The sequence below is a fragment of the Capsaspora owczarzaki genome, assembly GCF_000151315.2.
Source record: "Capsaspora owczarzaki ATCC 30864 unplaced genomic scaffold supercont2.6, whole genome shotgun sequence".
Classification (NCBI taxonomy): domain Eukaryota; class Filasterea; order Ministeriida; family Capsasporidae; genus Capsaspora; species Capsaspora owczarzaki.
Genome location: NW_011887297.1, coordinates 1,505,286 through 1,530,662, shown reverse-complemented (window position 1 = coordinate 1,530,662; position 25,377 = coordinate 1,505,286). Strand labels below are relative to the sequence as shown.

The 25,377-nt window shown below is 53.1% G+C and overlaps 10 protein-coding genes across 10 annotated transcripts; 4 read left to right on the top strand and 6 right to left on the bottom strand.

The window, feature by feature from the left end:
* Window positions 1-481: 481 nt before the first annotated feature.
* Window positions 482-4,549, top strand: CAOG_04480 (dynamin central region family protein). The gene is made up of 10 exons (XM_004348258.2): window positions 482-787; window positions 1,361-1,575; window positions 1,685-1,847; window positions 1,947-2,206; window positions 2,329-2,451; window positions 2,546-2,758; window positions 2,832-3,254; window positions 3,357-3,812; window positions 3,947-4,016; window positions 4,114-4,549. Exons 1-10 carry the CDS (start codon window positions 511-513, stop codon window positions 4,383-4,385), a joined length of 2,472 nt encoding a protein of 823 aa, XP_004348308.1. The 5' UTR covers window positions 482-510; the 3' UTR covers window positions 4,386-4,549.
* Window positions 4,550-4,635: 86 nt separating this feature from the next.
* CAOG_04479 (Rcc1 protein) lies at window positions 4,636-6,780 on the top strand. Its single transcript, XM_004348257.2, has 2 exons — window positions 4,636-4,730; window positions 5,245-6,780. The coding sequence occupies exons 1-2, from the start codon at window positions 4,658-4,660 to the stop codon at window positions 6,615-6,617; spliced, it is 1,446 nt and encodes a 481-aa protein (XP_004348307.1). The 5' UTR covers window positions 4,636-4,657; the 3' UTR covers window positions 6,618-6,780.
* A 1-nt stretch (window position 6,781) lies between these two features.
* On the bottom strand, window positions 6,782-8,458 carry CAOG_04478 (hypothetical protein). The gene is made up of 5 exons (XM_004348256.2): window positions 8,107-8,458; window positions 7,940-7,994; window positions 7,738-7,839; window positions 7,425-7,646; window positions 6,782-7,290 (listed from the first exon to the last, which is right to left on the bottom strand). Exons 1-5 carry the CDS (start codon window positions 8,416-8,418, stop codon window positions 6,854-6,856), a joined length of 1,128 nt encoding a protein of 375 aa, XP_004348306.1. The 5' UTR covers window positions 8,419-8,458; the 3' UTR covers window positions 6,782-6,853.
* A 601-nt stretch (window positions 8,459-9,059) lies between these two features.
* Window positions 9,060-10,123, top strand: CAOG_04477 (hypothetical protein). The gene is made up of 4 exons (XM_004348255.2): window positions 9,060-9,169; window positions 9,276-9,390; window positions 9,502-9,858; window positions 9,961-10,123. Exons 1-4 carry the CDS (start codon window positions 9,088-9,090, stop codon window positions 10,055-10,057), a joined length of 651 nt encoding a protein of 216 aa, XP_004348305.1. The 5' UTR covers window positions 9,060-9,087; the 3' UTR covers window positions 10,058-10,123.
* On the bottom strand, window positions 10,084-12,492 carry CAOG_04476 (folylpolyglutamate synthetase). The gene is made up of 9 exons (XM_004348254.2): window positions 12,388-12,492; window positions 12,169-12,297; window positions 11,831-12,064; window positions 11,677-11,763; window positions 11,411-11,575; window positions 11,151-11,295; window positions 10,769-11,057; window positions 10,514-10,659; window positions 10,084-10,418 (listed from the first exon to the last, which is right to left on the bottom strand). Exons 1-9 carry the CDS (start codon window positions 12,475-12,477, stop codon window positions 10,147-10,149), a joined length of 1,557 nt encoding a protein of 518 aa, XP_004348304.2. The 5' UTR covers window positions 12,478-12,492; the 3' UTR covers window positions 10,084-10,146.
* A 97-nt stretch (window positions 12,493-12,589) lies between these two features.
* On the bottom strand, window positions 12,590-14,086 carry CAOG_04475 (parkinson disease 7 protein). Its single transcript, XM_004348253.2, has 6 exons — window positions 13,915-14,086; window positions 13,636-13,737; window positions 13,393-13,455; window positions 13,139-13,289; window positions 12,978-13,032; window positions 12,590-12,893 (listed from the first exon to the last, which is right to left on the bottom strand). Exons 1-6 carry the CDS (start codon window positions 14,023-14,025, stop codon window positions 12,782-12,784), a joined length of 594 nt encoding a protein of 197 aa, XP_004348303.2. The 5' UTR covers window positions 14,026-14,086; the 3' UTR covers window positions 12,590-12,781.
* A 2,013-nt stretch (window positions 14,087-16,099) lies between these two features.
* CAOG_08782 (hypothetical protein) lies at window positions 16,100-16,813 on the bottom strand (the record flags this gene model as incomplete). The annotated part of the gene is made up of 1 exon (XM_011272110.1): window positions 16,100-16,813. The coding sequence occupies one exon, from the start codon at window positions 16,811-16,813 to the stop codon at window positions 16,100-16,102; it is 714 nt and encodes a 237-aa protein (XP_011270412.1).
* A 647-nt stretch (window positions 16,814-17,460) lies between these two features.
* On the bottom strand, window positions 17,461-17,640 carry CAOG_08781 (hypothetical protein; the record flags this gene model as incomplete). Its single annotated transcript, XM_011272109.1, has 1 exon — window positions 17,461-17,640. One exon carries the CDS (start codon window positions 17,638-17,640, stop codon window positions 17,461-17,463), a length of 180 nt encoding a protein of 59 aa, XP_011270411.1.
* Window positions 17,641-17,858: 218 nt separating this feature from the next.
* Window positions 17,859-22,705, top strand: CAOG_04474 (hypothetical protein). The gene is made up of 8 exons (XM_004348252.2): window positions 17,859-18,933; window positions 19,015-19,104; window positions 19,175-19,234; window positions 19,377-19,839; window positions 19,925-20,127; window positions 20,238-20,870; window positions 20,980-21,552; window positions 21,699-22,705. The coding sequence occupies exons 1-8, from the start codon at window positions 17,989-17,991 to the stop codon at window positions 22,590-22,592; spliced, it is 3,861 nt and encodes a 1,286-aa protein (XP_004348302.1). The 5' UTR covers window positions 17,859-17,988; the 3' UTR covers window positions 22,593-22,705.
* CAOG_04473 (FGGY-family pentulose kinase) lies at window positions 22,620-25,341 on the bottom strand. The gene is made up of 11 exons (XM_004348251.2): window positions 25,241-25,341; window positions 24,972-25,077; window positions 24,672-24,857; window positions 24,493-24,591; window positions 23,838-24,401; window positions 23,690-23,751; window positions 23,546-23,616; window positions 23,292-23,449; window positions 23,099-23,219; window positions 22,936-23,030; window positions 22,620-22,844 (listed from the first exon to the last, which is right to left on the bottom strand). The coding sequence occupies exons 1-11, from the start codon at window positions 25,315-25,317 to the stop codon at window positions 22,698-22,700; spliced, it is 1,686 nt and encodes a 561-aa protein (XP_004348301.1). The 5' UTR covers window positions 25,318-25,341; the 3' UTR covers window positions 22,620-22,697.
* Window positions 25,342-25,377: the final 36 nt, after the last annotated feature.

Genomic DNA, 25,377 nt, shown 5'->3' with positions numbered 1-25,377 from the left:
GTCGTTCCTTCTTTTCGATTCGACTCGCTGAATGGCAACCGATCGGCAGCAAAATGTACAGTTGTTCGAACTCATCACTCGTTCTCGCGCGAGCTCTGCCTTGGTTTTGTGCCAAAGGCCCTCCCTGTCAAATGATCACACAAGTATGGTACTTCCCCTCCCCTCCTGTTTGTTTCTTAGCTGAGGGTTGCACACGTCACACAGGCTGAAACGACCCGAAGAGCAGAGCTGTCTTGGCGACAATCTTGGCGGTTTTTTTTCTTCTTTTTTCCGATTGTTTCGCGTTCATCCTTCTGTTTTCCAGCGTCGTCCCACCGTGCAGAGCGTGCTTTGCGCTCGCTTGAGAGTAGCATCTCTGCCAAAAAAGCACTGCATTGCACTTGCACTTGCCTTCCAACCTGACCTGCTTTGTTTCGACCATTTTCACATCAATGCTTCAAACTGGACTTGTTTCACTTTTTCATTCTTGGTTCAGTCCGTTTTTTTTTTTTTTTTTTTCTGAGATTTGAGATGGACAACTTGATTCCGGTCATCAACAAGCTGCAGGACGTCTTCACCACAGTCGGCGCCGAGGCCATCCAGCTGCCGCAGATTGCCGTGGTGGGATCGCAGTCGAGCGGCAAGTCGTCCGTGCTGGAGAACATTGTTGGCAAAGACTTTCTCCCGCGCGGCCACGGCATCGTCACCCGTCGCCCGCTCATTCTCCAGCTCGTGCACCGCAAGCCAGGCTCGCCTCGGCCTGCGCTTCCGGACGACCCGTCGTCTTCCGGCGGCCACACTGATGATGGTAATGCTTCGCTCAATCAAACAAACAAAAAAAAAAAAAGACACGAAAATTGGCGCGTTTCAGTTTTTCTCTGTTTGTGACGTTCGTCCTCGCTCGCTCAGATTCCCCTTCTCACGTTCGAGTCTCGACCCTAGTAATCGACAGGTGGAAACGGAGCGGGTGGGGGCCCTGGGTGTAGACGGAGCGCAAAGCGGTGAAAAAGCATTCCGCCAAGAAAAAAAAAAAAAAACAAAAAAAAAAAAAAAAACAGCAAAAGAAAAAAAAAAACAATGTGAAAGACAGCCAAAAAAAAAGAGCCGCGTTCGGCTGACTCTCTGCGATATTGCATTGCCGAGATGGCACTCGAGAAACGACCGAGACGAGTTCTTGTTGTTGTTGAGGGATGAAAGCGCTGCGGCGGAGGATGGAAAGGGAAGCGTCAACCATGACCAAAAAGCAATGAGAGACAGAAGCAGCTTTTCGCTTCGACCTTGCTGCACTCCACAACGCATCCACCCATCGTGCTTTTGCTGAGGCACTCGTCCTAACATTTGCACCCTTGTTGTGTGTTTTGTTTTCCGTTCGTGCGCTCAGGCATCGACGGCGAGGACGTCGAAGAGTGGGGCGAGTTCCTCCACGCGCCGGGCAAACGCTTCATTTCGTTCGCCGAGATTCGCAAGGAAATTGAGGCAGAGACCGACCGCGTCACTGGATCCAACAAGGGCATCTCGTCCAAGCCCATCAACCTGCGCATCTACTCACCGAACGTCCTCAACCTGACGCTCGTGGATTTGCCTGGCATCACAAAGGTGCGGCACGGTGTTTTTTGACGTGCGCTGTTTTCTTTCTCAACACCCTGCCACTTGTCGCTCACACGAATGCTTTTGCGCGATTCACCTTGGTCACTCTTGGGAGCAGGTGCCTGTCGGTGACCAGCCCGAGGACATTGAAAAGCAAATCCGAACGCTCGTCCGCTCGTACATTAGCAACCCGAACTGCATCATTCTGGCCGTCACTCCGGCGAACGTCGATCTGGCCAACTCGGACGCACTCAAACTGGCCAAGACCATTGATCCTGAAGGTACTGTGCTTTTGTTCCCGAAGGCTCGCGTGAGCAAGTACTGACCAATTTATCGGTCTTTTTTTTTTTTTTTGTTTTGTTTTTTTCTTCCTTGCACAGGCAACCGCACAATCGGCGTCTGCACCAAGATTGATCTCATGGACGCCGGCACCGATGCCATGGATATTCTGTCAGGACGCGTCGTGCCAGTCAAGCTCGGCTTTATTGGCGTCGTCAACCGCTCGCAGGCAGATATCAACACGGCCAAGCCGATTGCCGACTCTCTCAAGAGCGAGGAGCAGTTCTTCAAGTCACACCCTGCTTATCAAGCCATTGCCCACCGCTGCGGCACTGCCTACCTCTCAAAGGCGCTCAACAAGGTGAGGATTCGGAGGATTTTTTTTTTTTTTTGTTGTTGTTGTTGATCTTGTTTTTCTTCAAATTAGGTTTGTGATTCTAACTTGGTCTTCCTGCTGTGCTCTGTCGCATATTCACCCCACAGCTGCTCATGCACCACATTCGTGATTGTCTCCCGGACCTCAAAACCCGCATCAACGCCCACATGGCCGAGGCCCAACAAGCGTACAACGCGTACGGCGAACCTCTGATGGACAAGTTTAACAAGGTAGGCGCAACACTCCTCGCTTGTTTTTTGTCATGCTCCTGTTTGGCGTCGCGTTCTAACCTGTGTTCTGACCGTTCGAATTCAATCGTTGCAGGGAAGCCTCATGCTGCAAATCATTACCAAGTTCTGCTCCAACTACTGCGGCGCGATCGAAGGCACGTCGCGCGACATCCAGACCAACGAGCTGACTGGCGGTGCACGCATCTGCTACATTTTCCACGAAACGTTCGGTCGCACGCTCGAGAATGTCGATCCTTTGGAGGGCCTGACGATTGGCGACATTCGCACCGCCATCCGAAACGCCACGGTATGTTGGTTGATGGTGTGAATTTTTTGAATTTTTCTGTCTGCATGTTCATCACTAATTTCTGTCTCTACAGGGCCCGCGACCTGCGCTTTTCGTCCCTGAGGTCTCGTTCGAGCTCTTGGTAAAGCGCCAAATCCGTCGCATGGAGGAGCCTGCGCTTCGTTGCGTAGAGCTGGTCTTTGAGGAGCTGCTGCGCATCACACAACAGTGCGAGACTCCCGAGCTGCTCCGCTTCCAAAACCTGCGCGACCACATTTCAGAAACTGTCACCACCTTGCTGCGCAACCGCCTCCCTGCTGCGAACGTGATGATTGAGAATCTTGTCGCCATCGAGCTCGCCTACATTAACACCAATCACCCCGATTTCACCACGGGCAGCCAGGCAGTCTCCAGCATTATGGACAACCAGCCCTCCAACAAGAATCGCCATTCCTATCACCCGTCGATGTCGTCTGGCAACTCGAGCTTGGAAGTTCCCAATGGCCGAGCCCGAGGGGTATGTGGAGAATTTGGCGCTTTTGGTTTTTTTTTTTTGCGTTTTCTTTTTCCGTTTTTTGTCTGTCACATGTCCTCACACCCCTTTTCCCATCTGTTCCAGAACTCGTTCGGCTCCTCCAATGGCGTCGATGGCATGTTGGCCGAGTCTGGCGATATCATCACCACGAACGGATCTCGGCCCGGCGCCTCTCGAAGCACCTCCATGACCATGGGCGCCAACGGCGTGCCATTGCCGCTGCAAGCAGCCAGCGTGTCCAATGCAGGTCAATCTGCCCCTGCTCCGCTGTCGGCTTCGCTGCCGCCCCAAAACTCTGCCTCCTCAGGCGGCCTGTTTGGTGGCCTGTTTGGCTTCCGGCCGAACAAGCCCAAGGAAGACGGCAACACGGAGTTGGCTGAGGCGGCTCACGATGTTGCTGCGCGTTCCGGATCGGTGCGCGCTGGAAACGGCTTTGCAAGCAGCTCTGGCGCGGCGGGTGGTGAGAACCCTTACGCCACCGGGCGTCTCACCACCAGCTCGTCCTCTCCAGCCCATTTCGATGACCTGATGCTTGATCATGTAAGCAAGGGTGGCATGTTCTTTGCTTTTTGGAGTTTGAAGTGAAATAACTCATCGTTCCATGTTCCTTTTGTTTTTTTTTGTTTTTTTTTTTTTTGTTCTTTTGTTTTTTTGTTCTTTTGTTTCAACTGCAGCTTCCAACTCATCTGCGAGAAGACCGTCGCGCATTGACATCGCGAGAGCAGATGGAGACTGAGCTCATTCGTACGTACAACAGTTTGTTTTGGAATTGGTGCTTTTGAAACACCAGAGTTGTTCTGACGTGCTGCTTCGCCAACGTGCCTCCTCTCCCATCCCACAGAAACGCTCATCATCAACTACTTTAAGATTGTGCGCAAGAACATTCAAGACACGGTGCCCAAGGCCATCATGCACTTTTTGGTCAACTGGATCAAGGAGCACATCCAAAGCGAGCTCGTCTCGCAGCTCTATCGCGAAGACCTGTTTGAAACCATGCTCGAAGAGTCGGTTCACATTGCTGTCAAGCGCAAGCAAGCCGCCGAGATGCTTTCGGCCCTCAAGCGTGCTGCCAAGGTGCTTGTTGAGATTCGAGCGGACGCGAACGTTGTTTAAGCAATTGTGTTTTTTTCTTTGCGTTCTTTTGATTGATTTTATGGACCTTCCAGTGTGTATTTTGCTGGATGAGTGTGCAGAGCTGACTGTAATGATGTACTGTAGCTTTTTTTTTTTTTTTTCGAAATGTCAACATTGTCAAGTCAATGGTTCAAATCCCTTCCATCTCGCTGTCCTCACTTTCGACCCTTTATTTCTTATTTCTTATTGTTTTTTTTTCCTTAGATAGAGTGGATCTCAGTCACTCACACTCTTTTTATTTTGCACACACAATGGTTGAGCTTCGCAAGCGCCCGAACGAGGACGACGTTGCTGCTGCCCAGCCCTCCAAGCGCGTTGCTGTCGGTGCGTTTGAGTTTTTTCTGCCGGCACTTCCACACAAACTCTTGCTTGTACTCTTTCCATCTGGAACCCGATTCTCTCTCGTTCTCTATCTGTCGTGATATTCAACTTGCATTGAAAATCGATTGAATCGCGTCGTTGGTTTTTTTTTTTTTTTTTTTTGAAACGGTTTCGCTTTTTTTTTTCTTTTTTCCTTCTCCTTTCCTCTGCTCCGATGCTGCTGCCCCCATCCCCAATCCCCACTCCTGCTTGCCACTCGCCACTACTGCGTACCATTGCGTTCTAGATGTCGCAGTGAGCTGAACGCAGGACACTGAAGAAGAGGCGAACGAGAAGCGAGAGACAGAGAGATCTCGCTTTTCTCTCTCTCGTCCTTTTCGTTTGAATCCGCATGGCTTGTTGAATGGGGGAAGACCTCTCGCACTCACCATCCACCAAAATCGATAAACATAAGGGAAACGAAACGACCCGCCAAAACTCACCCTTTGAACCCCCCTGCTGTTTGTGTGATGAATAGACAAGGGAAACAAGCCGACCAAGGCAGCCGCGACAGAGAAACACGCAGCCATCTCACCAGCGCAGACTGCGTTCGCCGCGGCACAGAAGGCTGCCCGGGACGCCATTGCTGCACTGCCAGCGGGATCTGTGTTTACGGTGGGCGAGGGCGACGCCGGACAGCTCGGACTCGGCGAGGAGATTACGTCGCGCAAGAAACCAACGCCGCTGCGAAGCATTGAGAACGTGCCGATCGTGCGCATGGCGGCAGGCGGCGTCCACACTGTCGCAATCACCGCCAAGGGTCAGGTGTACAGCTGGGGCTGCAATGACGAAGGCGCACTCGGCCGATCGGGCGAGGAGGCAGAGCCCGCGCTCGTGAAGGGATTGATTGAGAACGAATTTATCGTCGCGGTGACCTGCGGCGACTCGCACACAAACGTCCTGTCGGACAAGGGCGTGGTCTATGGCTGGGGTACGTACCGCGACTCGGCCGGCCGCATGGGCTTTGACTTTGACACGCTCTTCAAGGAGGGCGGCGCAGACAAGGCCACTGTGCAGTTTGAGCCCAAGGTGGTTCTCGACTACACTGCCAAGCACGATCGCGTGGTGCGCATCAGCGCGTCAAACAACCACACCATCGCGTTGACAGAGAAGGGCAACATTGTGACCTGGGGCTGCGGCGAGCACGGACAGCTCGGCCGCGTCGGCTCGCGCATGAGCGATCGCAGCAAGCACCTCCACATGCTTGGCCCGGCCCCGGTGCTAATAAGGCGAAAGAAGGCCGCGCCGAAGGACGTCTTCACGGGTGGCTTCCAGTCGTTCGTCCTCTTTGACGACGACACGGTCGTTGCGTTCGGCCTCAACAACTACTACCAGTGCGGCATTCCGGATGTCGCAGACCCCATCTACGCGCCGACAGAAGTCCCCGCACTCAGCGGCCGTCAGGTCGTGTCCATCAAGGGCGGCGAGCACCACACCTTGGCTCTGCTCGCCGACGGCAGCGTGCTCAGCTTTGGCCGCGGCGACTATGGCCGTCTCGGCCACGGCAACAACAACGAGCTCTCCCAGCCCGTCAAGATCGACTCGCTGGGTCCCAGCGATCAAGTTCACATTGACAAGATTGCCACTGGCGGCATTGTCTCGTACGCACTCTCGAACCACGGTGAGGTGTACGCCTGGGGCATGGGCAGCAACTACCAACTCGCCCTTGGCCCGGACGACGACATGGACACCCCTACACTGGTACCCGCACCCCGCTTTGGCGACAACTCTGTGCTCGATGTGGTTTCTGGCGGCCAACACACTGTCTTCCTGGTCAACTACAAGAACAAGATTGTTGCTGCTGGAGCCTCTGCTGCTCCCTCCGTCAGTGCCACTCCCATGCAAGCATAGTGAATAATGGCCGATGGAGGGGGGCTTTTGTTTTGCTTGTTTTTGTGTTGATTGGTGGCCGTGTGTTGATTGTTGGCGGAGTGGTCTGCCTCCGACTTGGTTGATTGGTGTCTCTCTTCTCTTCTCTCCCTCTACTTTTAATACACTCCTATTTCTTGAAGAAATGCAATAGATACTTTTTTTTTGACCTTTTGTTTGTGTGTTGCTTATTCATTCAAAAAAGCAAATGGGACAAACTACGACCGCATCTGCGCCAGAATTTGCGTCAACCGTGGCAACAAGTCTTGGTATTCTTCGGCGACATCGGTGGATGCGGCAGCTTCGGCTTGCAGTGTCTTCATGGTTGCCTCCAGCTGGAAGGGCACGAGCTGCGAGATGACGCGCGAGTGGAGCTCTGGCACCTCAAGCAAGGCCGACAACAAATCCAGAATCTTTTCCCGCAAGTCGACGTTTGGTCGCGAAAGAAGGTTTGCAAAGAACGCGGGAGCCATCAGCTGGACCAAGCGTGACGCGACAAGCGCGGCCGTCTCCTGGGTGCAGAGCTGCCGCAAAATAAAAGTCAGCTTTCGCAAAAACGCATCGTCTGCGTTGTTGGATGCGACCTCCAAAAGCAGCGAAAAGCCGTTCAATTCGTCAAAGCGCTCCACGCCGGCAGGATTGTGGCCCAAGATGGCTGCAGAAAACAAGAGTTCAGATGAGTATGCAGATCGGAGAAATCAAACAGGGGAGGGGTACGATTTTGCACGATAGAGGAAAAGCAACGACACCACCTAGGAAATGTGTGTGTGTGGGGAGGGGGAATCATACCGGAAACGGCTGTCAGAGCCTTGGCGCGGATTTCCATCTGGGATTCTTCCTTGAGCAGCTGGGTCAGCCGATCAAGCACCTTTGTTTCGAGCATTTGCTTCTGAACCTTGGGTGTGTTTTGCGCAGCAGTGGCAATCACCCACGCAGCTCCGCTGCGCAGAGTGGGGTGCTCGGATTGGAGCAGATTGGCGACGGGAACGAGTGCGTTGATCGTGTGCAAATCTAGCGACAGATGAGTGGCGTCTGTGAGTACACGATGCTGTTGTTTTCGTTTTCGACAAGTGCTGGCTGTGGCATATCGGTGTTGACTCACCGCAAGCGTTATCAATCGACTCGACGAGGAACAGCAAGTCGTCGAGCGCAATTTCGAGGTTTTCCTTTGTCGCGTCCGGGTTGAGCAGCATGTCTCGTGCCTCTGCATGGAGATTGAGGTGTCCACAGATTGGTAGAATGAGTCAAACGACACAGGTTGAGTGCCGAGCAACGTCGGCTTGTTTTCGTATGTGGTTCTCTACCTTTCATTCGAGTGACATCGTCCTTGCCGAGCACTGCTTCCATCCACTTTCGGTCCTACACAATTGCCATACAAAGCACAGACGATGAGTATATAAGTGTTCACCCACTGGTGCAGCAATGGTCATCATTCAGACTGACGGGGACCACGAGGGGGGGAAGCTCTTACCAGCGGTTGTTGCTGCCCCTCTGCAGCAGTACCAGCGTCGGCCTCAGTGTGGGCACTGGCAATGGCAGCGTTGAGTGCGCCGGTCACTGCATGTGGTGCGTTGGCGGACGACGGAGCCAACGCGAGCCCCACGCTGCTGCGGCCACCGCTCGCCTCCGTCGCAGGCTGCACAATGGTAATGTCAGTCGCGTCAGTCGCGTCAGTCGCGGTGTCGGTAGCAGTAGCACCAGCAGCAGCAGCTCGGCGACGGAGCTCTTCAGGGTCTGAGTTTTGAATGCCCCAGCGGAGCAGTCCATTGAGATGCGCGTCCATGTTCGCAAGTGAGCTGAGAGAGAAGGGAAAGAAGACTGAGAACGGACTGAGAACGGACTGAGAACGAACTGAGAACGGAGATAAACATCACAGGATGATACTCAAACTAACCCCTACCCACGCCACCGCTCAATAGTGGATATCATGCGAGGATGGCATGAGACGGAGATCGAGAGGTCAGGGCAGAAAGGCCGAGGCCGCGAAATAGAAGTTGCTGGAAGATGCTCGATGCCAGCGCCCCCTTTCACCCCCTACCCACCAATACCACCATGATTATTTATGAGGAGGTCAATGCGTGATTTATCGAGAAAGCAGCGAAGCTTAAAGCGCAGCCTGGGAGCTCGATTTCAGCTTGCGGTTGAAGTCAACCCCAAATTCACACCCGAACGAAGGCAAAAGCAAAAGCATCTCAACACAGCGTCTTATGTTATGATGAAGCTTGATCAAAAGAGCCAAACTAACCATGGACGATGGCGCCGAAGCACACAAACGCCACTGTGACAGGTTGAGCGCGAAAGAGTGGGTGTGGTTTCTGAGAGCTGCCTCACACCCACACCCACATCACACATCACACACCAACAAACTCAGTGGATCTGAAATAAATGTACCAATACTGACCGATTGACTCCATAGTCCAGTCTTGATATTTCATTGCTTGTCGATCAATCCATGCAGGACGCAGCGGCAACGTCGGCGAGCAACCGGCTCTACGTCTACCATTGCTACTGCAGCCGCGTCGTGCTCGTCCTCGGTACCTACAATGGAATGACAATCACAAGCATGATCAGACCATGAGCACAGACTGGCAGGGGCGTTTGCGAGCTCTCACCCTTTGTGCTTTTGCTTTTGCTTTGCAGATACAATGCTCGAGTCGCTGCCAGTGCGCATCACAGACGGATCCCGCGTCGCACTGCTCGCATCGCAGGTGCAGAAGGTGAATGCTGTGGATGCAGGATCAGTGCTGCTCCAACGGTAAGACACCCCCCCCTTCCCAAACAGCAGGAGAGACTGCGATTCGGATTGCAACAACCAACCATGGCGCTCATTCAACTGACTTTGACCTGTGGTCCCATACAACGTCAGAGCAAACGGCATTGAACGACAGCATCGTCTCAAGTGCGCGCGATGTGGTCTGCGCCTGTTCTACAAGGCCACGGGCACTGCGCACGACGAGTTTCTGTACATTGTCAACGGCGCGCTCTTCCTCAAGCCGCCAGTTGCGCCGGCAATCGCTGCCGCGGCGTTCCATCGTAAGAATGCCGCTGGCGATGCCGCTGGTGCAAAAGCGGCGCTCGAAGCGGCGTCCGCCCTCAGGCAAACCACACACATTCTCGCCGACAAACGCGCCAACCGAACGATCGTCAACGACGGAAGCGACTCTTCCGGAGATGAGGAATTGACCAACGACCAGCTCGCGTCAGAGTACAACTCCAATGCCAGGTATGAAACGCAGCAGCGCGGCGCTTGTTTGAAATGCAGTCTTGAAATTTCGCGTCTTTGTTTCCCAATGTCTCGCTCACTTTCTTCCCGCTTCCGTCGCAGAGTTGTTGCCGCCGCCGCAAGAAGCAAGCGCAAACCAGAGGAAGAATTGCAAAGCGAGGAAAAGCGGCGGCGAAAGGGCACGCTGATGACGTCTTAGAAATTCAATTTGCTCAGAAATTCAATTTGCTCGAAATATAATGTGTCAAAAACAATTGATCTCCGCCTTCTCCATCCCCAGCATGCGCTCTAATCAATTGGAATCTCCAATGCGCGTAAAACTCCTCCCACAAGATGCAAGCTGCCGGTGGCAAAGAACTCAAACTGAACGGGTTTCTTCTGGTCTGCACTTTGACGGACTTGCTCTGCAGCCAGCCACTCGAGCGCATCGTCGATTGTCAAGAATCCATTCGTGGTGGTTGACTGTCCACCAAGTTCTTGGACGAGTTGACGCCATATGCCGGCGTTTGCGTCTATCCAGGCCTGAGCATCAAAGTCGTCTGGCTGGTTGTTGGATGTGTCTGCTCCAGCAGCCAAAACACAAGAACGAGAGTGAGCAAGCAGCGAGCAGAATCAGCCAAAAACACAACGCCTACTCTGGCGTAATTAACGTTACCAATGTCGTGGTAGGCGGAAGACTTTTTGACAATATTCGGCGAGAAAACAACGCCATCAAAAGGATGCCTCAAATGCGCCTGAACCAATGGCTTCAGGAGAGTCTTGACATCGCGATCATGGCTGCAGTTGAACATGAGATAGCGTCTGTTTTGCCAGTTGTGGGTTGTGGGGGGCGGGGTTGAAGTTCGACAATGACGCATCAGTACGGCGAATCAAATCATTCCCTTCACAGGCGAGACGATATGTCGGCTACCTTTCGCGATTCGCTGCACCCGAGGCAATCTTGCTGGAAATCCAGCTCGCACAGGCAGTCAAGCTCTCAATATTATGCGCTCCGTCCAACCAAAGACGAATGTTTGAATTGCTGGAGTGAATTGCTGTTTGATTCCGCCCTGGCCAGCGGCACTTGGCGAGTCCATCCAGGAACGGACGCGATAGGACGCCCTCTTTGAGGGCTGCTTCTGGGCGATGCTTTCCAAGCCAAATCTGGGCAATCTGTGCTGCAACTGCTGCGTTCATCTGTTGATGGTCGCCGTTCAATCCTGGAGACAACATTCATCCCAACGGTTGGCAAGTTGGATGTAGGCTGCTGCCAATAAGACAAAACCAAGCACAAACAACTATAGCCCTCGTACCGAGCGTTGCTTGAAGACCGTTCGAAAATGCTTGCGAAAGTGGTCGCGCGATGGTCAGCGGAGCGTTCATGCGTTGTGCCGTGTCCCGAATCACCATCGTGGCTTCATCAGACTCCTGTTTGGCAGAAACGATTGGAACCCCGTGCTGTGGATGGAAAGCGGAGTGCTTTGTGGATCAGCACCAACACACACTCATTTCGACAAGGCCAAAGCTGACAATTCGGACATGACAAAGCGCAGGAAACTCCTTTTTTGCTTACTTTGATAATGCCAGCTTTGTGCGTTGTGATGGAGGTCAGCGTGTTTCCCAGAACGTTGACGTGATCGTATCCCATTGTTGTGATTCCGCAGACGGTGGGCGCAGGAACGACGTTTGTCGCGTCGTAGCTCCCGCCAATGCCAACTTCAAGAATGAGAGCATCCACCTGACACGTTCCATCAGAGACAAGAGCATGAAGCAAGGAGCAATCAGCATCGAGAGTTTTTGAAAACATCAACAACAACAACAACAACAACTGGAACTCGCCTTCGTTTCCAGCGCCATTAAGAAAGTCATCAGGGTCAGATACCGGAAATACGACGGCATGCTCGCTCCAATCAGGTTGGTCGAATTCTGTGTTGAGGACGATGAACCGAGAGTTAGGCAGTGCAACCGGTTGTCGGGATAAATTCGCACACACCTTGGTAGCTTCAAGCTTGGACCAAACTGCCCAGAAATACTTGGCAAACAAATCTGACCCGACTGGCTTGCCATGCAGTCGGATACGCTCTTGGACGCGAACAAGATGCGGCGACGTGTAGAGCAGCGTCTGAACGCCATGCTCGCGCAGAATGGAATCGACAAACGCGCACGTGCTTCCTTTGCCCTTTGTACCAGTGACATGCACGACATTGAGCGAATTCAAATCGGTTGCCTGCACAACAAGATTGCGGAAATCGGCGTCGAATCCCAAGGCAGAATGACGTCGAGTGAGTGAAGCGAGATTCGAGGTCAAATTTGCAGTCGGAGCGCGCGCACCTTGACTCCAATGCGCTCCAGGAGCTGATGCATCTCGGGAATGCTGACTTGATTCATGTAGGACGAGTTGCGCAGCTGGGACAGGAGCGTCGCGTTGGACGCCAGCGAATTGAGCGCCTTCACTGCGTCCTGTACAACATCCACGAGGAGAGGTACCCAGTGACCAGTGGTGAGTGATCGCGATGGGTGAGCATTGTGTGGCGAGTATTGTAAGCGCACATTGTAACCGCGCCCAGTCGGACTGGATGAGGACATGGCGCGTGCGAGTCGGCAGATTGGCGCTGCGATGCGAATCCGCTGCGAAAGCATTGTGAATGATCAGGGAGCGAAAAGACGACTGCTGGGACAATGTACTGGAACTTGTTAAATAAGAGTAGAATTCGGGATGGGAATGCACACTTTGAACGGCAGTGGTGTGAGATATAGCACTTTGGACTTTGAGGCTGCATTGGTTTCAATTTGTTTGTTTCGTTTTGGATGGATCGTTTTTTTTTTGGCAATGGCGCTTTCAATGAATGCTCCCTCAAAAGCTTGTGGAAAGCAGCGAGCACAACACGTCGTGGTGGTCGAGACACAAGCAACACGAGACAGATTCACTCAGACAATGCGCCACTCAAAGCGAGGGATGCAGGACCATCGGCGCAGTCACCTTGTTGCGCTCTTCGTCACCAAGCAGGTGCTGGACAATCGCAAGGGCAAACTCCATTGCGGTTCCCGGACCACGGCTGTTCCAAAAAGAACGAAGCAAGTTTAGTGGAAAATGAGGCCAACTGCTCCTCCTACAAGCCACACATCGTAAGCTAACTTGCCTGGTGATGAGCTGACCGTCAGTCACAACACGGTGTTCCGAGTACTTGTACGTTTCTGACAATTGGGCGGGAGAAGAGAGGGGACAACCAGTTGGTGAGCATTTCTTTGATCCTCGCGACCCGTCAACCACGAGTGAAAATCCAAAAGGTCATTCCTGTACCGTGAAGCTTGTCGCGCACGCTGGGGTGCGAGGTAATCTCCTTGCCCACGCCAATCTGATGGGAGAGGAGCGCGATCGGGCCAGCGCAGATGGCGGCAATGGTTCGATTGCTGCGCTCCTGCTCCTTCAAGACCTCACCAAACGCACGGCTCTAAAACATGACAAGGAGTCATTCATCCAAGGAGTGCAAATCGATGGCACGTTTTCCACCCCATCTGGCACCTCGTCATCTCAGAGAAATCTGCTGTTCTTACATCGGCAAGTGCTTTGGCTCCATTCAAGCCGCCCGGGATCACGACCACGTCATAATGTTGCTCCTATCATCTCGCCAAGATCAACAATCCACCAAGCATGTACCGTTTCACATATGCACATCGACCGTTGCCAAATTTCATAGAGTAAGCCGTGAATGCGTTCGCCATTGCGAATTGGACTCGTCCTCCCTGTCGCATCGACGCACCCACGCACACACAGACAGACACACGCAGTAAAGTCACCTTGCGAGTCGAGTCCTCGAGCGTCGCGTCCGCCTTGATGACGACTTGGCGTGAGCACGGAACGAGCAGGTCGGTGGTGGTGCTCGCGACGACCGTTTCAATCTGAAGCCAAGCAGCCAAGCCATTTCACAAGGATGTAGACAACGACAGAGAGAGAGAGCATGCATGTATGGGAGAGAGCGAGAGAAAGGGAGAGAGACAGAGCATGCGAGGGTGAGTTTCTGAGAAAGCTGATTGCTGTTTGAGTTGTTTTGCGTTCTGAGAAGCTTTCACACGTACACCAGCGCGGCGCAGAACGTCAATGGTGATCACTGCTTCCATCTCCTCGGCGCCGGGAGCAAGTGCGACGAGCGCGCGTTTCGCATGTCGAGCAGCAGCAGCAGCAGCCATTGTAGTCGTGTGGATTACGGGGAGTGAAGCTCAAAGAGGAACAAAACAAAACAAAAAAGAGAGACTGAGACTGAGACAAAACAGTGAGACAGTTGAGTTGAAGCAATGCGTGCGTTGTGTACCCTGTCGCTTACATCGTGTATTTATGAGAATTAGTGAATTGAAAGTGAGTGTTGCTCAGACGGAACTGTCTTCTGATAAGGTACGCTCTCGTGGGTGGGGGGAGGTGTGCTTGTTTTGACTCTTATTGCCTTTGTTTCTGGGGTGTGTGTTCGTGCTAGCTTTTGTGAGCGATTTGAATTGCTCAGAACGAGAGGGAAGGGAAATTGCGCACTCATGCAATCAGACCATCAATGAATAGGAAAACAACAACCTAGCAAACGAATTGAAAGTGCTCAAGTTGAAGTGACCTTGCAGAGCACGGAAAGAGTGTCTGCTTGAGTTTCAAGTAACATGATTCCACCCATCGAGCAACACAAACTGTTACAACAAACCTTCACCGACAAATCAATGCACCGACAAATCAATGCACCAAAGCCCCCAAATCGCGAACTGTGCCGCTTGGCGAACGGCCCTGCTGAAGTAAAAGCACGCAGTCGGCAAACGAAGGGCGTGCAGAGGGTTCCCATTCCCAGGTCGTCAACATCAGCGAGTAGAGTTGCGCAGGACAGTCCCGAGGTTGCGGCAAACGATCGCCGCGCTCCAGACCCACAAGGTACTGCTCGCGTTCGACATTCGCCCAGGGTGCTTGGCCCATTGTAAAGAGCTCCCCTGATTCAAAACGCAAGCGTGAGCAACGTCGCGGAATTCAACCTTTGCTCGACAAGTGCAAATCCAACTTACAAAGCACAACGCCATACGAAAATACATCCGATTGGCTCGAGAACTTGCGGTAGTTGAGTGTTTCGGGCGCCATCCACTATTATGCACCCGAATGTAAATACAAGGCTACAAGAAACGACACCATCAAAGCGTCAATCAATCGACTTCCGCGAATCGGCAACTTCTGAGTGCAAGTCCAAGCACCGTCGACTATGGGTACCGATCTTCGCTCTTACCTGCCGTCCAAGTACATCTCGGCGAATGGCAAATCGACCGTTTATCTGGTCAACTTGAAGCTCCGAGATCTGTCACCGGTGTAACCCACACCCACACAATGGATTTGAACAAAACCAAACCTACCCACACAATTGGGTCAAGTCAAATCAAATATTGCCCCCTCCCCCCTTGTGATGAAAATTTCTTTCAAAATATACATTTTCCTCATCCTCCGTGTTGAGTAAACACGTATTTGCCCGATGGCGAGGTCCACTACGTTGCTGGCCGAACTGGGGCGCCGCCATTAGGGCTGAGGTGAACTGGGGCGCCGGCAGGGCTGGTGCGCCGAAGTGGGACTGGGGCGCTGGCTGAGTCGACGGACGGCTCCTCAGGAACTGGAGCATCTGAAGAACGCGCTCTGCAGGCACTCTGGCTCCAGCAGAACCCGCTTGCCATCACTCGTTTCGCGGATCGGGCCAGATGCGCGAGCTGAGTGTCGACTTGGCTTTTGTGCGAGTAGTGGGGCAATCCATTCAAAAGACCGTGGAAAACCTGACACATCTCGCCAAAAACCTCCATCACAGGTTCGGAGTGTTGGGGCACGTCAAAGGTGGCCGTGGTGTGGGTGGGTGTACTCATGGTAGTAGAAGTTCGATTTTTAGTTAACTCCCCTGTCATTTTGCCTGAAAAACTGCAAGACGAGCTGGACTGAAATTCGAATTTGGTTTTTGATCTTTTTGTTTGTTGTTCGAAGCATCCGAATCGGGTTGTTTGTTGTTCGAAGCGTCTGAATTTGGGTGTTTGTACCCATTTTGGGTTGTTTGGCCAAAAACTTCCGATCTTATCACCGAGGGCATCAGCGCCGAGCGATCTGATTGGCTGGTGATGCCGCGCGAGGTGTTGGACTTCCGAAATTTTGAAAAAGTTCGGGAACCGAACCCTTGAAATGGATGATTTGATTGGCCGAACACATAAACAAAACACTTTTTATTGTTTTTTATGACACCTATCAAAAAAAAAAAAAAAACCAGCAAAGTTACTTGTTGGGGTTGACATCGAGCTTCTTCAGATCCGCAACCAGAGCCTCAACGATGGCATCGGCACGTTTCATAGAGGCATCATCGTCATCCTCGATAAGAAGGAGCAGTCTTTTCCAAGCATCAGCATTGGCGTCTTTTGTGACAATGCCGCCAACACAGGTCACCGTTCCAACCGTTTTCCATTCGGTGCTCGGATTGGGCATCCGTTGCCAGCGCAGAGTTGTGTGGAGATCGTAGAGACGCCATGTATCAGTCGTGGTATCACGCACCACGATGACAGCACGACGGACGAAGGATCCGGGAGCAGAGTTCGCAGAGTTCGCACTGTCTTGAAGCAGATAGTGAGGGAAAAGCTGGTCATAGCTGTCTCGAACCCGCTCGGCCTCCTCAACGAGACTGGTGATCGAGATTTGTTCTCCAGCAGCATCGATCCGGGTCGTTCTTTGGTTGGGAATGGTCGTTTGCGCATTTGAGGGAAAGAGGGGCAAATTACACGCCTCGATCATAAAGTTCCGCAAGATAACAGCAGTTGTTCGAGCCCAATGGTACGCGTTGTCGAAGGTATCGATTGATTCACGATTGACGATACAGGCGTTAGTCACGCTCTTATATCCAAGATGACCAATCTGACGACGTTGAGACAACTGAGTCACAGCGCTGAACACGCCATTAAACATAAGATCTGTCTGCACAAAAATGTAAACCGGCATTGAAAATATTGAAAAAGGACTGCAGAAGCTCAATCAGTAATTTGAAACAAAAGTTGAAAGAAGTTTAAAATCAGGGGGTCAGGGGAGGGGGGGGGGCCCTTTGCATCTTTTCTCTATGGGTAGTGTGGGTGTGACTAAATGGTGGAGCAATCTCGACCTATCCAACCACCCCATTGTCAACTTTGTCTCACCTTTTCCCCCATTTTTTCGCCGTTTTGGTCACACACCCACAAATGGGTAAATTGGTCGAGTACTATATTTCCCATGTACCCCTCTGGTCACACTGGTCACACGGTTTTTGGATGGTAAATGAGAAAGCGCCCCCCCCCCCTTTTTTTTTAAGAATGTTTAAGTTATGAATGAATAAATAAATAATAACATAACACTATCCCGATCCCCTCTTTTTTCACTTTTTCGCCCTCCCTGGGACCTGTGTTGCTTTCCGTCTCGCCCGCGGAATGCGCATTCATGGTACAGTGTACCAGACACATTCTAGAAGCGAAGCAGCGGGCTGGGAGTTAAGATTCGAAACGAGAACAGACAAAAATGAAAACTCAAAAAAACAGAAAAAGAGCCGATTTTTTGCCCAATTTTCACAAAGCATTACATGGCACACAAACAACGTGTCGCAGCGCCTTCGCTCCACTTCAGTACTTGGTATAACCACCATTGGCATCTATCACAGCTTGAATGCGGCGCGGCATCGATGAAATGAGATCGCGGCAGACCTCTGGCGTGAGCACTTCTTCGTAGACCGCTTGGAAGCGTTCCCACAACGCGGCCTTGCTCTTGATCTCCCTCTCCTGGTAGATCTTGTTCTTGACCATGTTCCACGCATTTTCGATGGGGTTGAGGTCGGGAGAGTTCGCAGGCCAGTCCAGGACGGTGATCTGATTGGTTTCGAACCACTTCGCCACATCTTTTCTTTTGTGACAAGGGGCATTGTCATGCATGAAAATCATCTCGTTTTTGTTGTTCCACACGCGAATGCTTGCTAGCAACTCGCTCTGAGCATTTCCGTTCTATTCATCTCATTCAGCCTCAGTCAGTCTCAGTCAGTCTCAGTCAGTCTCAGTCCTTTCGTTCCCATTCACTGTCAGGGCAGCAACCAAAGCCGAACCCACCACACCACCACCTCCTCCACCTCCGCTGTCCATTCCGCCGGTTCGTCCACAATGTCGTCTGGTGGTGCTTCAGGATCACCATCCGCAGCATTGGCGTCGGCGGCTGCTCCTCAGTCTGGCGCAGCGCCCACTTCTTCAGCCAATGCTCCTGCCGCTGCTGCTCCTGCTCCTGCTCCTGCTGCGGTGACTGACTCGCTCACAATCTCGCGCGCAGTGTCGCAGTGCGTCCAGAGCGGCCTGTTTGACGAGCTCACGAGCGATCGCCTCGTCCAGTTTGTGCGCCTCGCTGCGAGCGCGACCAACTCGAGCCTCGCCCAAGCGCAAGCACAAGCACAGGCGCAGTCATCGTCAAGCCATGGACACGGCCATAGCCATAGTCATAGTCATGGCAGCCATGGTCACACGAGCCATGGCAATCACAGTCACAGCCACAGCCACAGTCATGCCTCAAGCGCGACCGCCGCTGGAGCAAACACCAGCACAGGCTCGACCGCAGGAGCATCTGCCACCGCTGCCAGCAACGTAGCAAGCTCAGGCACTCACTCGTCGGGAGGATTGTCCAGCGGTGGCGGTGCGAGTACTCAAGCCAGCAACTCTGTCACCCCGAGCGGTGCTGCGGCTGCCGCCCATGCGCTCGATCGTGTGCTGGTCAATGTGCGAGCGTTGGCGCAATCTCAGTCAGCAGCACAGGCAACGAGTGGAAGCGGAACGACCCACGGCTTGAACACTTTACAGCTCACCGTGCTCGTTCGATTTCTTCACGCTCTCGTGCTGGACGGCACCGTCCCCGTCGATAAACTTCACTCGTGGCATTCAGAGTTACTTGCCAACATTGATTCCAGTGATGCACAGCTTTGGCGCTACTTGAAGCCCTTGTTGCTGGAGCTATGTCGAGCTGACTCCAACTTTCTCGCCGCCTGTGTCCACTGTCACTTTTCCTCCAAATCTCGCAATGCCGCAGCCATTCTTGTCTCGGTCGACGACAGCCAGGCAGCGGTGAGCATTTATTGAGGCTGCCCAGCATGTTCTGGCTGTAATTCCGACGCTCAACTCTTTTCTTTCTAAAACTTTGTGCAGCGGTTGTTGGCCCATGTCAGCGACCATTTAGTTTCGCCACATTCCCGTATCGCGGCATTGCTATTAACTGCACAGGCACTTCGTCGACCGGTAAGGCTGCGTGAGTCTGTATTGGTAGCTCTTGGCACTGACTTTTTGGATTTTTGCTTGATTGTCTCAGAGCTTTGCCGACCGTTTGTACGACTCGCCGCTATATCCACACCTGATCTCTATTTTATCAGTAAAGCACCTGTTGGATGAAAGAGCTGCCTTGTGGGGTTATTGGGGCGCACTCGGGTTTTTTGTTTGTTTGTTTGTTTGTTTGTTTGTTTGTTTTTTGTTTTTGTGTGGCAGCTAACGAACAAACTTTACGTTTCCCCCAGTTTGATTGCCATATTGTGGCGCTATCTACCGCGTGCATGGCATTCTGCATGGCTCTCCCGCGAATCACACTCAACCTGGAGCGAATTGTGAAAGACCTTATTCCAACGTTTCTTCGGCTTTTGCGATGGCAACAGGCCGTGCTGGACGGGCCGCAAATCCAAGAGCGCCAAGCGCAGCAGTTTTCGCAAACCGTCGGCGCCTTCTCTTCGTCTCTTTCCGCAGGAAGTGTACGCGCGTCGCAGGCACAGTCCCAGCCACAATCCGCCGCATTTCTGGGCTCGCAGAGCGCGCGGGCGTCGCTGGCGGCTTCGACTGTGGCAAACACACCCCGTTCGTCGGCCTTCTTCGGGTCCAGGCTGTCTGGCAACTTTGACTTGCCATCGCTGCATCTGGATGAGTCCATGAACCGCTCGTCGATGGGTTCAACGTCAAACCTCGCGACATCCACATGGATTGTTCTCGGTAAGTGAGGATCTGGTGACATATTTTCTGGGCACCAAACGCTCCGAGTCCACTCACTGCTTCCTGTGTTGGCATGTGAATGCAGCCCATGTGAGCGAGAATGAACCCTCCGCCGAAAAACTCGCCGCCGATGCTGGAGTGCAAACGCACATGCGTCAAAGCTCGACAGCGCTGCTTCGTTTGCTCTATAGCACCATGCCCAATAGCCTGCTCAACGCCTTGCGCACGAGATATGCCATGGCTGCGCAAGACCGAGCCTTGCTAACTGAATTTAAGGACTCTTTGCGGGTAGGTTGATTCTGGTTCTTCTTTCTCCCTCATCCCTTTGTCTTTCGCCCATCGATTCTGACTTTTTGTTGCCTTGCTACGATTACTTTTACTCCTCCGACCCTGCTTAGCCACTGTTGATTCAAGTCGGCTTGCACCCATCCCTTGTTTTGGGCTCGGCTTCTGGAGACGACATCCCTGCTGGGACTTTCCATGGACTAGTCGCTGTTTCGAATTCAGCGCCGCCATCTGCGGCACCGCAACCTGGCGAAACGCTCCCCCGCGCAACGGCACTTCCTCACACCAGCAGCTCGAGCATACCAACGAGCGCGTTTTCGTTTCCAGCCTTTCCAGATCCCGCTGATGCATTGGCCTCCTCTCACAAGTCGCCTCCGTCGTCGCCCAGCTTTGGCTTGCGCTTGAGCAAGGGCGGAGTTGGCTCTGCGCCCACAACAGCGGCTCCCCTGCATTCCAAACTCCAGGAACCGGTGAATCGCGCCTCGGAAGCCGTGACGACCAGCCAGCTCATGTCCTTGGCCTCGCTACGCGCCTCCAGTTGGGACATTCTCGGCAATGATGCTGTCCAGGGTGCTGTTCGTCAAGAAAAGTCCCTTTGGGACGCAGTGTTTGGTGCGAGCGGCACGCCAATCTCCACCAGTCCCGCTCGAGACGAGTTTTCGCCTGACGATGATACGTTGCTCGACGAGTTGGACACGCTTTCCTTTGGTGTCAAACCCAGCTCCAGTTCCTCGCCAGGGGCAGCGGTGCGTTTGCTGTTGTTGTTGTTCACCGTGGATGGTTTTGAGGCGTCATGCATGTTGAATGTCTCACCCAAGTAACATGCTGTTGCTCTTGTTTGGACTAATGACACAGGCCTCAGCTGTTTTCCAGCAAATTTCCGATGCCCAGACGTGGCTTTCCAACCATTTGCATCAGCTACATGAGGCCTCGCGAAACGCTCTGCCGACTGCTGGGTTGACGTCGTCCGGTTCCTCCTCCTCCTCTACGCCTCAGCGGCAACAGCGCGCATCGAGCATTTCCACCATGCTTCGACGCATTAGTGTGGGTGCAGGTAGTGCCAACAACTCGAGCTCGCCGTCGCCCAAAACGCCGTCCTCGCCTGCTGTTGGAGCCCTTGCGTTCCCGCCTGCCACTAGTTCAACAATGCTACCCATCGCTGAGAGTCCTGTGAACTCGGTGCCCACCGACGATGCAATGGTGGCGCCTGTTGAGGCCAGCTCCTCGTCGCCAGCGACTTCTGCAGCAGCCGTGTCGGTTTTGCATCCGCTCCCCACAGACGTTCAAATACTTCAAACTCAGCTCGTTCTTGCACGCAATGAGCTGCTCTACGAAAAAGTCGCTCGTGAGCTTGACGATCATCGAGCCCGCAAACTGCAGCAAAACGCCCAGCGCGGCTCTTTCCTCGAGACTGAAGTCAAAATGCTGGTATGTTTCTTTGTTTGTTGGTTGGTTTTTTTGTTGGGAAATGCAGCTGGCTCAAGCTGGAAGCGAGGAATTCTGTGGCTATGGCTCAATGAATGATGACTTTGTTGGTTTTTTTTTTGTGGGTGTGTGTGCTCCGTTTGCAACAGCGCCTGCAAATCGAAATGCGCGGAAAAGACTCGGTGCGTCTCCAACAGGCCTTCGAGAAGCAGCGCTTGGAGCACCAGCAGACGCTGGAGCGACAAACCAAATGGGAGCGGGATTTGCAGGCGACGCTGCGACGCAACCTGGAAGAAAATCTTGCCCTTCGCGAGACGAACGTCAAGCTGGACGACTCGTTCACTGCCCTGCAGTTGGAGACGACACGCTTCCGGCATGCAGCCGAGCAGGCGCAAACTCAAGTCCGGCTGCTGGAAGGTCGGCTAGAAGTCGCGCAAAAGCAGCTCGCCACGATGGAGGCTCTGCGCAAGCAAGTCGAGACGCTCTCGCACGAAACTCTGCAACGCGACGATGAGGACGATAAGCGCATTGCGGTGGTGCAGGTTGTCCACGAGCAGCTGAGTCGTGTGACGGACGAGTCGTTGCTCGCGCTCAGCATGGCGCAGCAGGAAATTGCAGACGAACAGGCACGGTCAGGTGCGTTGCAACAGCGGCTGCGCGCGGCCGAAGGGCGGGCCGCGACGGCCGAAGAGAAGCTTGCCGACAGCGAGGCCGCGCTCAAGGGTCTCCGCAGAGACTTTGAGGTCGCTCGCGGCCTTGCCGATAGTTTGCAACGCTCGACCGAAGAAAAGTTCACTGCAGTTCGAAACGCGAACATTGCGCTTGAGAATCGCGTGCTGGATTTGTACGCCGAGCGCGAGCGACTTCCGCGCGGCATGCCCGCCTTTGCGAGCGGTCGCACTTCGCGGTCGTCGTCCTTCCGTGCCACCAGCAGCGATGATGCATCCGGTGGTGAGCAGTACGGACGCTCCGTGACGCTTTCTGGTCAGCTCCAACAGGCGCAAGCACCGGCAAACCCGCCGACACCCCATGTCGCAGACTAACACAACTTTTTCCATGTACAAATTGTCCACTACCAAAATTGATTTGTATTTTACTTGAATTCCCATGTTTTGCTTTTGCTTTTTGTTTCCCCCTATTTCCACTGACTACTCGGTCTTTTCCATCGTGGTGCGGTAAAACAAAAAGTCCTCGTGCATGCGTCGGAACACTTTGAACTTGGCTTCGTGGAAGCTGCGCAGTGTGGCGTCTGGGGTGACTGTGCTGGCTGTTCCGCTCATGGAGGCCATTGCATCCTGTTGGGCCAAAACAAAAAACAAGCAAACAATTGCATGTTCGAGACAATGTTCCGAGGAGCAGCTGAAGCTCAACACTTTTGATTCTTACTTGGATGGAGGGGAAATGACGTGATCCACACGCACCAAGGATGGCGGCGCCGAGCAAAACGGACTCTTCTTCCTTGGGCAGCAGAATGGTGCAACCTAAGTTTCGGACGACAGTGAGGGGGCCGCAATGAACTCTGCACATTGCAAAAGGCTTCACCCCTTACCCGACACATCCGCATGTTGTTGAACAAACAGACTGCTTTTGGCCAGTCCACCACATGCCACCAGAGTTGTGATCGAGTGACCCCGACTGGCCATTGTTTCGAGAATGTGACGCGTGCCATACTACCAACGTGAAAAGCAAAAATAAGAATAAAAAACCACTGAATTAGACTGGCGTCCATTTCGATGACCTACAGCAATCGCTTGTACTGTCGCCAGGTACAGTACGGCAAGGTCCTCGATCGTTTCTGACAAGCTGAGTCCCACGATAGAGCCGCGAAGCGATGGATCAGCCAGCGGCGAGCGATTGCCGTGAAAGTACGGCAGGACGTGCACATTTCGGGAAAGGGTTGCTGTGTTGCGAGTACAAGCAAGATGACAAGCATCAATACGGGTGAATTGAGAGCAAGAAGAATCACGACGAAAAGAAAAAAATAGAATTTGCGTACCAATCGGAACACCAGCCCTGGCAGCCATCACGGTCAACGTCTCTGTCAAGAGGGCAGTCGGCGCACGTTGACTACCTCACGAAGTAAGCATTGGAAGGTGAGGATGCGCAGCTTCGAAGGCAACACTCAACGCTGGGAACGTACCGTGCCAAAGCTTGGGAGGCAAGCTCCGGATACGCTGCATGACGCTTAATGATGTGGTCAATCTGATAAGGGAGATCAAGCATTTTTCAGCACACCCCCAGACTACCAAAAAACACAAAGCTTCAACAACAGGCAACGAGAACCGCACCAGTTTGCCAGTCGCCGATTGTCCTCCCTCGTTCAGGTACAGTTCTGGCACCATGGCAGAGTAGTAGGGACCCCATACACCAGGAACGAACAGAGGCTCGGCACTCAGTGCCATATGGCAGGAAGAGGTGCCGCAGATCAGGGCCAATCGCTCGGGCAAGTTGACAGACGTCGACGCGTCCGAACGAGCTCCAAGTGCGCCCACACCTCCGGCATGTGCATCAATCAAAGAGGTGGCAACAGGGGTGCCGGGAAGCAGTCCAAGCTCGGCGGCCGCAGCTGCACTAAGCCCATTGGCGATGGGCGATCCAGGAGCTTGGACCTGGGTTCCGAGTCGCGCATAATTGTCAGTTGCCAAGTCGTCCAGGCCAACCTGCTGCAAGAAAGAGTTCGACCACCCAACAGTGGCAGCGTTCGCTGCAACATGAGCAGGGTGGTGCATGTACGTCCACTTGCACACAAGCGAGCACAGCGACCGCACGCTGGAACCCGTGGCGCGAAAGGTAAGAAAGTCCGGTAGATCATAAAAGTGAGCTGCCCGGGTCCAGCACGCCTCTTGCATGTTCTACGACTCATTGAGGGAACAAGAAAGTCAGGCGTGGAAGGTGAGTTGGTGCACGAGTGGTTGAAAATGTGAACACGCGCAGTTTACGTACTCGCTTTAACCAGAGCAGCTTTGGCATTTGCATCTCCAACGATACTTTGCCGCCGACATAATTGAGCACGTTATGGTTTGTTTGATTGATTTCTGCGGCCTGAATGAACGAAATCGGTGAGCGAAACCAACAAACAATTCGAGCAGAAAACGATCGAATGCCTCTTTGCCGCAGATTACCTCCTTGGACGCGCGATGATCCATCCACACAATAATGTTGCGTTGATTGTCCAGTGAGTCGGGACTGATGGTCACCGGTGCTGCTGCCTCATCCAGCACAACCAGCGAGCACGTCGCGTCGAATCCCAATCCGCGAACGTCCTCCTTCCGGACGCCATCGGAGGCGCTCGCTTGTGCAAGTACGTCCTGATTCCATGTTGCAATAATGATGTCGCATTTGGGTGATAGTCGTTAGTGCGTTACCTTTTACCGTTGTACAATCTCAGATTCAGCAGTGATCTGAGCTGTTCATCTGTTTACCTTGACACACTCGACGCAGGCCTGCCAGATGTCGTCCGATGACTGCTCGTAGTAGTCGTCCCGCGTGTTCCATGTCTTGATATCGCGAGTCGCCTTGGCAATCATTCTGCGTTGGTGGGACTGGCGAGGATGAGATTGGCTCAATGCGAACTTCACGTCGGACTACTGCTCGCTCGCTGTCTCAACCAATACCCCCTGAATCAAGTGTGTAGCAGGCTCAAACAAAGCATGAGAGCAGTGTGGCGGTTGGGGCGGCTGGCACTACGCACCGTCCGTCCACGGCGACCAGTCCTGCGCGCGCGCTGCCCGTTCCGACGTCGATGCCAATGAAGCACTGTTTGAGCATTTTTGTTTGTTTGTTTGTTTGGTTTCGAAAATGGAGACTGTTTGAAAGGGTGAATAGACA

Bases quoted from the DNA above. Each gene is read 5' to 3' on its own strand.
- CAOG_04474 (XM_004348252.2), top strand. From the start codon at position 17,989: ATGTCGTCTGGTGGTGCTTCAGGATCACCATCCGCAGCATTGGCGTCG. The intron at 18,934-19,014 runs GTGAGCATTTAT...AACTTTGTGCAG, and splicing joins TCGACGACAGCCAGGCAGCG to CGGTTGTTGGCCCATGTCAG. The intron at 19,235-19,376 runs GTAAAGCACCTG...CGTTTCCCCCAG, and splicing joins ACCTGATCTCTATTTTATCA to TTTGATTGCCATATTGTGGC.
- CAOG_04478 (XM_004348256.2), bottom strand. From the start codon at position 8,418: ATGGACGCGCATCTCAATGGACTGCTCCGCTGGGGCATTCAAAACTCA. The intron at 7,840-7,939 runs GTAGAGAACCAC...ATCTCCATGCAG, and splicing joins CGATGTCACTCGAATGAAAG to AGGCACGAGACATGCTGCTC. The intron at 7,291-7,424 runs GTATGATTCCCC...TGTTTTCTGCAG, and splicing joins GGCTCTGACAGCCGTTTCCG to CCATCTTGGGCCACAATCCT.
- CAOG_04479 (XM_004348257.2), top strand. From the start codon at position 4,658: ATGGTTGAGCTTCGCAAGCGCCCGAACGAGGACGACGTTGCTGCTGCC. The intron at 4,731-5,244 runs GTGCGTTTGAGT...TGTGATGAATAG, and splicing joins CTCCAAGCGCGTTGCTGTCG to ACAAGGGAAACAAGCCGACC.
- CAOG_04476 (XM_004348254.2), bottom strand. From the start codon at position 12,477: ATGCTTTCGCAGCGGATTCGCATCGCAGCGCCAATCTGCCGACTCGCA. The intron at 12,298-12,387 runs GTGCGCTTACAA...GATGTTGTACAG, and splicing joins CGACTGGGCGCGGTTACAAT to GACGCAGTGAAGGCGCTCAA. The intron at 11,764-11,830 runs GTGTGTGCGAAT...TCCTCAACACAG, and splicing joins CCAAGCTTGAAGCTACCAAG to AATTCGACCAACCTGATTGG.
- CAOG_04477 (XM_004348255.2), top strand. From the start codon at position 9,088: ATGCAGGACGCAGCGGCAACGTCGGCGAGCAACCGGCTCTACGTCTAC. The intron at 9,170-9,275 runs GTACCTACAATG...TTTGCTTTGCAG, and splicing joins CCGCGTCGTGCTCGTCCTCG to ATACAATGCTCGAGTCGCTG. The intron at 9,859-9,960 runs GTATGAAACGCA...CTTCCGTCGCAG, and splicing joins GAGTACAACTCCAATGCCAG to AGTTGTTGCCGCCGCCGCAA.
- CAOG_04473 (XM_004348251.2), bottom strand. From the start codon at position 25,317: ATGCTCAAACAGTGCTTCATTGGCATCGACGTCGGAACGGGCAGCGCG. The intron at 24,402-24,492 runs GTACGTAAACTG...AATGAGTCGTAG, and splicing joins AGCTGCTCTGGTTAAAGCGA to AACATGCAAGAGGCGTGCTG. The intron at 23,450-23,545 runs GTACGCAAATTC...CTCGCAACACAG, and splicing joins CAGGGCTGGTGTTCCGATTG to CAACCCTTTCCCGAAATGTG.
- CAOG_04475 (XM_004348253.2), bottom strand. From the start codon at position 14,025: ATGGCTGCTGCTGCTGCTGCTCGACATGCGAAACGCGCGCTCGTCGCA. The intron at 13,738-13,914 runs GTACGTGTGAAA...GCTTGGCTTCAG, and splicing joins ACGTTCTGCGCCGCGCTGGT to ATTGAAACGGTCGTCGCGAG. The intron at 13,456-13,635 runs GTGACTTTACTG...GCGAGATGATAG, and splicing joins TCGAGGACTCGACTCGCAAG to GAGCAACATTATGACGTGGT.
- CAOG_04480 (XM_004348258.2), top strand. From the start codon at position 511: ATGGACAACTTGATTCCGGTCATCAACAAGCTGCAGGACGTCTTCACC. The intron at 788-1,360 runs GTAATGCTTCGC...TCGTGCGCTCAG, and splicing joins CGGCGGCCACACTGATGATG to GCATCGACGGCGAGGACGTC. The intron at 1,848-1,946 runs GTACTGTGCTTT...TTCCTTGCACAG, and splicing joins CAAGACCATTGATCCTGAAG to GCAACCGCACAATCGGCGTC.